The sequence below is a fragment of the Microtus ochrogaster genome, unplaced genomic scaffold, assembly GCF_000317375.1.
Source record: "Microtus ochrogaster isolate Prairie Vole_2 unplaced genomic scaffold, MicOch1.0 UNK91, whole genome shotgun sequence".
Lineage (NCBI taxonomy): Eukaryota > Metazoa > Chordata > Mammalia > Rodentia > Cricetidae > Microtus > Microtus ochrogaster.
This window is the reverse complement of record NW_004949189.1, coordinates 1,050,213-1,060,159: the sequence shown is the minus strand read 5'-3', so window position 1 is coordinate 1,060,159 and position 9,947 is coordinate 1,050,213. Positions and strand designations below refer to the sequence as shown.

At 52.9% G+C, this 9,947-nt stretch overlaps 1 protein-coding gene across 3 annotated transcripts in view; it reads right to left on the bottom strand.

Moving 5' to 3' along the window:
- Positions 1-9,947, bottom strand: part of Tep1 (telomerase associated protein 1) — a 43,384-nt gene that overhangs the window by 14,735 nt on the left and 18,702 nt on the right. For all 3 annotated transcript variants that reach the window (XM_005371000.3, XM_026777939.1, XM_026777938.1), the window contains 17 exons: positions 8,098-8,256; positions 7,329-7,505; positions 7,009-7,129; positions 6,044-6,168; positions 5,682-5,795; positions 5,473-5,590; positions 5,145-5,339; positions 4,872-5,047; positions 4,639-4,795; positions 4,359-4,538; positions 3,841-3,933; positions 2,821-2,953; positions 2,541-2,691; positions 2,224-2,357; positions 2,011-2,099; positions 1,601-1,715; positions 450-690 (listed from right to left, as the gene is read on the bottom strand). In XM_005371000.3, the coding sequence (XP_005371057.1) occupies positions 450-690; positions 1,601-1,715; positions 2,011-2,099; positions 2,224-2,357; positions 2,541-2,691; positions 2,821-2,953; positions 3,841-3,933; positions 4,359-4,538; positions 4,639-4,795; positions 4,872-5,047; positions 5,145-5,339; positions 5,473-5,590; positions 5,682-5,795; positions 6,044-6,168; positions 7,009-7,129; positions 7,329-7,505; positions 8,098-8,256 (2,478 nt within the window). The remainder of the gene's footprint in view (positions 1-449; positions 691-1,600; positions 1,716-2,010; positions 2,100-2,223; positions 2,358-2,540; positions 2,692-2,820; positions 2,954-3,840; positions 3,934-4,358; positions 4,539-4,638; positions 4,796-4,871; positions 5,048-5,144; positions 5,340-5,472; positions 5,591-5,681; positions 5,796-6,043; positions 6,169-7,008; positions 7,130-7,328; positions 7,506-8,097; positions 8,257-9,947) is intronic.

Genomic DNA, 9,947 nt, shown 5'->3' with positions numbered 1-9,947 from the left:
AATGGGAAGAGGAAGTGGGGGAGTCAGTGGGAAGAGGAAGTGGAGGAAGTCAGTGGGAAGAGGAACTGGGGGAAGTCAATGGGAAGAGGAAGTGGGGGGAGTCAGTGGGAAGAGGAAGTGGAGGAAGTCAGTGGGAAGAGGAAGTGGGGGAAGTCAATGGGAAGAGGAAGTGGGGGGAGTCAGTGGGAAGAGGAAGTGGGGGAAGTCAGTGGGAAGAGGAAGTGGAGGAAGTCAGTGGGAAGAGGAAGTGGGGGAGTCAGTGGGAAGAGGAAGTGGAGGAAGTCAGTGGGAAGAGGAAGTGGGGGAAGTCAATGGGAAGAGGAAGTGGGAGAAGTTGATGGGAAGAGGAACTAGGGGAAGTCAGTGGGATTCAAGGTCTGCAGTTCTATGCCTGAGCCCGCTCCATGGCAGCTCTAGTCTGTCCTCTTTCTCGGGAAGGAGGGTCTTACCTTTGCTGACTGTCCGAGGTCTGGGGTTTATTAACCCATCGTAGTGTACACTGGAGGTGCCATCGCTGGGCGAGTAGGGGCGCCTGGCGGCAAACAGGTGACTCTACAGGCTGGCTGGCTGCCTGCTGACGCAGGAGCAGAGGATACTGGGCAAGCAGCGAGGCCTGCTGTCTCAGGAAGGTATGGAACACAGCGACATCCGCCTCCAGGGGCTTTGGGTTCACTTCAGACGTTGAAGAAGCTGTTTTGAAAGAGGAGAGACAGAGAGTAGCTGAGGGACGACTCAGAGGGTTGGAGAGCTTGCTGTGCAAACAGGCAGACCTGAGTTCAGATCCCAGCACCTAGATAAAAAGTCAGGAATGCCACATGCACTGGTAGCCCTAGTGCCAGTGTTGGGGGTCAGGGTAAAAAACAGAAGAACCCCTGGATCTCGTTGGCCATCCGTCTACCAAAAAAAGTGAGTTCCAGACTCAGTGAGAGACCCCACCTTAAAGGAGCAAGGTGGAAGCAACAGATTGCAACCAACAGCAAGCAACTCTAGCCTCTAGATGAGATTGTGTGCTGATTTCACACACTCACACACACACTCAATACACACACAAACACACAATCATACACATACTCACATACAAACACACACATACACACACAAACACATACAAACACTCACAAACACACGTACACATACTCACACACATGCTCACTCACATACACACACAAACACACACTCATCTGCAAACACACACACACATACACTGAGGGAGTGGAGGTCAGAAAGAAGCACAGTATCATTAGGAAACCAGCCTAGACTCCATTAACCTCAGCACCAAGTAAAATTATATTGTGTATTTAAAATTCACAATTTAAAAGTCTCAAAGTGTGACCTCTGTACATCACATCAGAAACACCTATTTGAAGCATAAAGCTTTGGGCCTCACTGCAGAACTAGAGAGGTGGAATCTTGTGACCTCAGAATCTGCAATTTTAACCAACTTCCTAGATAATTCACTGTTCAGTTTACCTAAGAGGTCAAAGCAAAAGGGTCCCACTAGGAGCCTGTGCTTACACCTGTGGCATTTTCAAAGCTTGTTCCGCCTACCCTTGAGCAGGGTATCCCACATCACAAAAGAAACATCCATGGCTTATCTCACCATAGAGCACGTGCGCCTCCAAGAGGTCAGAGACCAGACCCGTTTCCAGATATGCAGCTACCACGTGGAGATTGCTGAGAAGCTTTGCAAGGACAGCGTGGTTCCCGCTCTGGAGCTGGGGAGAACATATTGGGCCCATGAGATGAAAGCGCTGGCAAGGAGGACTAGGCCAGTCTTCAAGCGTGCCTATGCAAGCAGGACAGAGAGAGGGACACGGGGGGGGGGGGGGGGGGGGGGGGGGGGGGGGGGGGGGGGGGGGGGGGGGGGGGGAAGAGCGGGAAAACTCGAAGAAGTCAGAGGAGTCTGTAAGGAGACTAGGGACACTGGTGGGACTGGTCAGAACCGGGAGGAATGAAGGACGGCCCAAGAAGATGTGTGGACTAAGGACTCTATGAGGTGTGGGGACCAACCAGATGGTAAGGTAAATCTTTCAGAGCCTCGGGAGGACAATTTCGGAAGGTGCCGGAGGCATCAGGATCACACATCTTCCAGAGGTGAGCTGCAAGAACAGACGTAGAGAAAGGCTTATCCCTGGCATCTCCTAGGTCTCGGGCTACGGCACAGGGGACAGCGTGTGGTCCTGACCTCCAGGTCCCGCCCATGCTGATGTGGGCTGCAATCACCTGCAATGAGGACATGCGCAGTCTTCTCTAGCGCCAGCCTTTTCCCATAGCGACGTTTAACTGCTGTCCTCAGAGGCCCATCAGAGAGGCAGAACCGGGCACCAGGGCGCTCCACAGGGCCCTCTCCTAGTAAACTGTCCTCGGGAGGAGAAACAGTCACTCAGTGAGCTCACCGGCATTCCCACGGCAGAGTGGGAACTGCATGGGTGGCATTCAGGAACCAGGGAGGCAAGTGCTGGGGTGATATTAAAGAATCATGAGATGTCCTAACCGGAGAGGCGATGAGGCTGGTGGGAGCTCAGCTGGGGCAGCATTACCTTCGTAGGCTCTGGACAAGGTAGGCAAACGGACCCAAAGGGTAAGGGCTTCCATTCTGACCAGCAGCCACTGCTTCTTCCCAGCTCTTTGTCTCTTTGAGCAAAACCAGCCACGTGCTCAGCACTGAATGCAGCTGGTCCACAGTCAGACCTGAAACCATAAACTCTCTGCCGAGCCGAACCACACAAGGAATCCACCTGCATCGTGCACAACCCCTCCCGATACCTCTGGCTAAGAGCCCATCCTCCCCACCCCCCCCCCCACCCCCACCCCACTTACCGCTCCGCGTGGCATCAAGGGCAGCCAGAGCTCGAGGAAGGACATCCGGGCCATGCTCTTGCTCCAAGGTACTCAGGATGTGCTGCAGCAGCAGTGGCAGAGTGGCGGGCAGCGTTCGCAGCCTGTCAGACACCTGGGGGTGGGGACAATAAAGGATGCCGGGTGAGGCCTTGAGGTGAGATGGACCTGGGCACGCATGTGGAGAACCGCCTTGAGGTGGGAAGACCTGCTCGCTGTGGGCGGCACCAAGCCCTGGACGGAAGCTGAGGGGAGGGCGTAGAGGACCGGCTCAGCAGTTAAGAGTACTTGTTGCTCTGGCAGAGGAACGGATGCCCTCCTCTGACCTCTGCGGGCACCAAGCCTGCACACGGTACGTGTACAGGTCAGGCACTCACACATAAAATGAAATTAATAAATCTAACACTTTTTAAAAAGTACGGAAGCTAAGCAGCAGCATGCATTCATCCTCCCGTTTCCTAATTCCAGCTCCTTGTGGCTTCCGCCATGGTGGGCTACACCAAGGAACTGTGAGGCAGAAGAAGTCCTTCCACCCTTAATTAAGGGTGTAAACGCCTTTGCCAGCATTTTCTCACAGCAAAAGGAAGCGAAAGTATGAAAAAGCGTGATTCCAGAGTTTCAAAGGACAACAGGACTTTATCAGGAGCCTAGATAAGGCCTATTTGCACGATTACTTTAGCCAAGAATCGGGTTTCATTCTGATCATGTCCTGAGAACTTGAGGTAGGAAGGCCTACCTACTGTGGGTAGCAACATTCCCTCAGCTGATATCCTGCACTGTATTAAAAACCAAAACTGTGTTGAGAACAAGCATTTATAGCTCTTTGCTTCTGGACTGCAGGTGCAATGAGACCAGCTGCCCCAAGCTCCCGCCACTACGGCAACCCTGTGACAAGGGACTATACACCCGAAATGTGAGCCAAATAAACTCTTCCCTCCTAAGGGGTTTGTGTCAGGGAACGCAGCCCGAGGAGGCTACGGGCAGTGGACAGGAACGACCAACCTGCTCGTAGAGGGTGAAGAGCCTCAGGTGGTCAGTGACGAGGTGCAGGTACAGTGGCAGGCCCGACCCCCGCTTTACCAACAGCAGCCGCATCTGGAGAGAACCAGAGGCGGAGGATTCAGTGCAGGGACGAGGGAGGTCCACCATAGTTTGCCTCTGCTAAGGCAGTGCCTCCCCTGAGAGTCCAATTAAGGGATGAGCACATAGCATCACCACCAAACAAAACGCAGCCCCGCTCCTACTTCCCAGCCAGATCCTATCAGAAAGACTTCCACGGCTCAGCCCCGCCCACCTTACCCATGATTCCACTCACCCTCCCCAGGGAGACTGTTCACTGTGGAAAAGTCTGGGCGGTCTTAGGAGAAATCAGAATTATCTTACGAACAATTTCCCCTGGCAGAGAGGTCTGGAGAAGTCTAGAGAGCAGCCCTAGTGAGCAGCTACTGGCTTCAGCAGCTGTACCCTTGTGGGGCACCCCAATTCACACTACATCCCCTCCATTCCGGTCTGGGTCCAACCTGGTTGTTAAAAGGTGACTCCTCCAGCCGTTTCCCATACAGTGCCAGCTCTTCTCTCACAAACTGAGCCCTCGAAGATGGCACCAAAGGCCCCAAGGCCACCACTGAGGCCTCCTGACTTTGCTGAAGGGTCTCTCCCAGGCCTGAGTCACTAGACACACTCAGCACCAGGTGTACTCGCTGTGACAGAGAAAGGAGCGGCATTAGTGAGGTCCCTCTCCCTGCACCTCCAGTGCACCCTCCTCTCCAACGTCCTTCCTCAGCCCAGCCTCACACTCACCCGGGGAAGGGACTTGGGGACCCAGTCTGAAGTCAGCTGTCCGTTCTGACCCACCAACTTATCCGCCCCGTCGATAATAAGGACCAAGGTCTGACCAGGTTTCAGTGACTGAGCAGATTTGAGGAGCAGCCTCTGCTGCAGTTCCCATACCAGGCCTCTGTGGGTGAGGAGGTCAAGGTCAGAGATGGGGAAGCAGGGAGGGCAGCAGAGCCTACAAATCTCGGGGTATGTACCTGTAAGAACTGGGGAGGGCACTTGGCTCCCGCAGTTTTCGATGCAGGTAGGTACAGAGGCGTCTGAGAAGGTTGTGAGCAAGACACTGGTCGGGGCGGGCTGCTGAAAAGTGGAAGAAAACCACGGGGGGCACGCAGGGCTGGTCGGGAGCCTGCAGCGCTGACACCAGGGACGCCTGCATGGGGCAGGACAAACACCTTTACATTTTAGGACGCACACAGTCTCCCCGCCCCCTCAGCTCTGCAGCCCCTCCTCCTGTCTGAGATGCCTACCAGGAAGGCCGTCTTTCCCTGTCCCGCCTGCCCAGTCACCAGACTCAGCCTCCCACGGGGCAGCATCAGCTGCTGCACCATGTCCTGCAGAAGGCGTGGCCGCAGAGGACTGGGTGGCTCCTTCAGCTGCTGAAAGTTGGTCTGGATCAAGTCATCATCCAAGACGGATTCCAGCTGCTCCAGCTGGGCCCCAGGCTGAGGGTCACAGGTCACAGTTATGTTCTCTCATGCTCCTCAGAGCCTCCTAGCCTACAGCCCACCCTCCACCCGCTTGCTTCCCACCCAGGATGACCACGCTGACTCCCCTGTCATGGGCATGCCTGCTGACCTGCAGGTAAAGCTTCTGGATCATGGTCCACACATCCTGGAGAACCAGCTGTCCAAACTCCTCCAGGCCCCCAGTATAGGGCCGGCCAGCAGCTACACCTCCCCATTCACAGGAATACCTGTAGGCAGGTAGACATAAGCAGTCAGAGGAGGCCTGGCTCACCTCATCACACCTCACCTGGATAGGTGCCTCCACCCGCCTCAGCTCACCTGCGACAGGTAACTTCTTTCTGTTCGTGTAGGTATCTTCTCAGTTCTGAGACCCGATGTGCAGTCTCTTCCGACTCAGAAATAAAGTCAGGTTTCCAGGCATCTGGCACAGAGCTGACCACCAAAGACACCCAGGGGTGGGGCCAGATTCAGAGCCTAGCCTCCGGAACCAGCCAGGAGATAAGGCTCTGGCTCCCCGAAACTCTGCCCTCAGTTTGAGATCTGACTTGAAGTGGCAAAGACAGACTCTCAGAGGCCTCCTTCAGCACTGGGTGCTGGGGGCCGAGGACTAAGCCTGCCGAGGACTGGGTCTGCCCGGCTCTCTGGGAAGGGAAATTTGGCTGGGTAGCAAGAGCAGGTACCTGAGGAATCCAGGGTCTCGGAAGTAGACAAGAGCTTGAGCGGAGGGCTGCAAGCGTCGGCTACGATTCAGGAACTGCATCACCTCCATCTCTGTCACGGAACGCCCTGAGGGGTACTGCCGGGCCTACGTGAAGAAGGAAGACATGGGCAGGGTCAGCCTCAAGGGTCAATCCATCTCTGGAAAGCTTCAAATGCCCGAGATCACCCTTATCTCAGGAAACTTGTGTCCTTCCCGCAGACACCGGCAGTAAAATGTAGTTACCAGCTAACAGTTACCAAAGTGATTGACATGTACTGGGTATTTAAAAATACATTTCCCCTTCCTGTTGGAGACTGAATTCAGAATCTTACATATGGTAGGCAAGTAAGCTATATTCCCAGATGGTGTGTGTGTATGAGACAGGGTCTCACTACTCTAGCTGGCCTGAAACTCACTCTACAGACAAGGCTGGCCTTTAACTCGCAGAAATCCTTCCTCTGACTCCCTGGTGCTGGAATTAAAGGCACGTACCACCACGTTCCACTTCTCTGACATTTTCCATTATATTCTGAGATAAGGGATAAGGACACTTGGTTGTCCAGGATGGCCTGGAACTCCTGACCTGTCTACCCAATCTCAGGCATACATAACTACACCCAGCTAAATAAAATTCTAATAGTAACATTGAAATGTAGATATTGTTTCTATTTAATGTGTTGAAACTGAGACTAATTTAGATCACTCTGTTTCTAAAAAGTTACAGAACCTACAAATGTCCAAAGGGAAGGCAGAGCCAGACCTGTCTGACGGCAGAAGCTAAGCAGACCCTCTGAGAACCCAGGCCAAAGCTCCTTCCCAAAGAAACTGCTTCATCTAGACTACGGCCTTGTAGCGTCTTCTGCCTGTGTTTCACTCCAATGTCCCCGTCAAGCTGGCTTTCCCCCACTGTTTCTTCCCCAGCCACTCCAACCTCGCCTGTCTTACCCAGTGGAAGTGAGGATGGTCAGGTAGGTCATAGCTGGGGGGGATGTAGCCATAGCGGGAGCCCAGAATCCCCACAAACAGCTGTGAGTTCTCCACCTCCCCAAGGCACACTTCCAGTTGTCTGTGGGGACAGGAAGAAGTCACTGGGTGCAGTTCCAAGCAATCCAGGCAAAAATATAGAGGAGGAAGGGCCCTGATTCATTCGGGCAAAGTGGAGACCAACTCTTGCTGGTGTGTAAAGGGCAAAGCTTATTCTTGCAGTCCCACCATGATTACTTGAGTTCACGCCCGGCCCTCTCCTCTCCCCTGTGGCCCTGTACCTGTTCCTCCTGGTCTCTTCCTCAGTGACACCCCAACGCAGGTCAATGGCGTGGAGACTGATGTGGTGGGGGAAGGCTCGGGCCTGCAGGGCTGGCAGCACAGACCTCATCAGCAGGTCTCGCTCCCCGTGCATGTCTCGGAAAGTGGATGAAATGAAAAGCCGGATGTTGCGCCACCTGGGGGAACGGGGAGGATTGGGCTCGACCTAGGAACCAGTCCTCACCTCAAGTCCACGGCCATAAAGCGCAATCACCCTTCTGCGCTTGACACAAACCCCACAACAGACAGCAGAAGGGTGCCTGCCTTACAGGGCTCTGGAGAATAACCTCGCTGTGAGATCAACTCAGATACCTGAGATTTGAGCCCCACACGCCTCTTCTCTGATGTTCCTCTTTCTTCAGAAAATCATTACTCCAGTCACTACTTGACCAGTGCAATTCTTGAAGGCAAACTTTAACCTTATCCTTAACTATATCTTTAAGGAATTAAACAACCAATCTAAGCTATCGTTTGGCAATGCCCATGTGAACCTGTGCTCTAAAGCCCTGGAGTCCGCTGCCTTCCCTGCATTCAAACATTGATGTTTTCTAGTAAAGCAAGGAATAGTTCCCAATCTGACGGTTTCCAGGAAGTCCTTGCATGGGGAGGAGAACAATTACCTTCCTTAGTAAACACAACAAATGCCACCTTAGCAAAGAGAGTGGCAGTCACAGTATTTCTCCAGGTGCTGATGGCCACCCTCCCAGTGGACACAGAACCTTGACTGACCCATGCTGGGAAACAGGGCCCAAGGGGCCTGGGGTGTCCTCCTCCAGGGGCCGGGGAGACAAGGCCTGTGTCTTTCCTGGGAGCGGGGGAATCTTGAATACTTTATCTAGTTGGCCCACGTGATCCAGAAGACGAGAGGCTCCATGCTCTGCAATGAACCTAACAAAAGCATAATGAAAATAGAACATGAGAGTACAGAACCAGGAAGGTGTCCCAAGAGAAACAGGACCGAAGACATGCCTGCCCAGTTCTGTGGTGCCCCTTAGGAAGACAGACACAAAGCAGGCCTCATAGCTCATGTGCACCATTTTCAACCTCAGCTAGGAGGACCACAGGTTGAGGTCAGCCTGGGGCCACATAATGAGACCCCCATCTCAAAAGACTAGCCAACAAAACAGATAACCACAAGCTGGGAAAGCACACTTGAAAATAAATGAGATACACAGAACACCAGGACGAAGGGAGACCCAGCCCAGCCCACACACTGTGCACAGCGACCTTAGGATTCCCGGTAGAACACTGGGTCCCGTCCACTGTGCACATCCCTGTTAGAACACTGGGTCCCGCCCACTGTGCACAGCGACCTTAGGATTCCTGGTAGAACACTGGGTCCCGTCCACTGTGCACATCCCTGTTAGAACACTGGGTCCCGCCCACTGTGCACATCCCTGTTAGAACACTGGGTCCCGCCCACTGTGCACATCCCTGTTAGAACACTGGGTCCCGCCCACTGTGCATGGTGACCTCAGGATCCCTGTTAGAACACTGGGTCCCGCCCACTGTGCATGGTGATCCCCGTTAGAACACTGGATCCCGCCCACTGTGCACATCCTTGTTAGAACACTGGGTCCCACCCACTGTGCGTGGTGACCTTAAGGTCCCTGTTAGAACGCTGGGTTAAGTTAGAGAGCAAAACCTTCTCCGTCTTGGGTGATCAGCTCTGAACCGACTACAAAAGCTGCCCACTGCTCGAGGCTTCCCAATATGAGTGAAGAGATGGTGGCAGCCAGAGAAAGCATAAAGCCAGGGAACAAACACAAAGGTTAGACTCTTGCAGCTCTTCCACCACCCACAAGTCCACATGGATGCACCTATTTGTTGACATCTTCTTCTAGCCTTGGCCACAGGCACACACATAGTACATAGACACTTATGTACATATACACATATATACAAAGCACATATACGCATAGCACATAGACACATATGTACATATACACAAAGCACATATGCACATATACATATACACACATAGTATATATATATATACACACACATAGCACATGTACACATATGCCACAAAACACTCAATCATAAAATAAAAATAAGTAATGCCATTTCCTGTATCTCTTTTCCTTTTCCCTTGTTTCTTTGTCCTGGTTTTTCGGTTTTTGAGACAGAGTCACATGATGCAGCCTTGGCCGTCCTGGCACTCACTATGTGGACCACGCTGACCTCAAACCCACGAGATCCAAACGGTGGGATGAAAGTTGCACCGCCGCACTCGGCTGTCTTTTTAAAGTTTCGATTATGTGTTTGTGTATCTGTCTCCACATGGCTGCCTAAACAAGAGCTGAGGAAGGGCAACACCAACAGACACACTAACATGGAAGAGGTTGTCTCACTGGCCCATCCTAAACAGAGAGGAACTGAGCGTAGGAGAGAGTCTTCCCCCGGGACAGTGGTCAGACCTGCATGCAACAATACACACAAGTAACACCAAACAAACCGAGCAAACTGTATTCATATATTTATGCGTGTGTGTGAATGTGTGTGTATGTGTGTGTGCATGTGTGTATGTGTGTGTGCGTGTGTGTGTATGTGTGTGTGCGTGTGTGTATGTGTGTGTG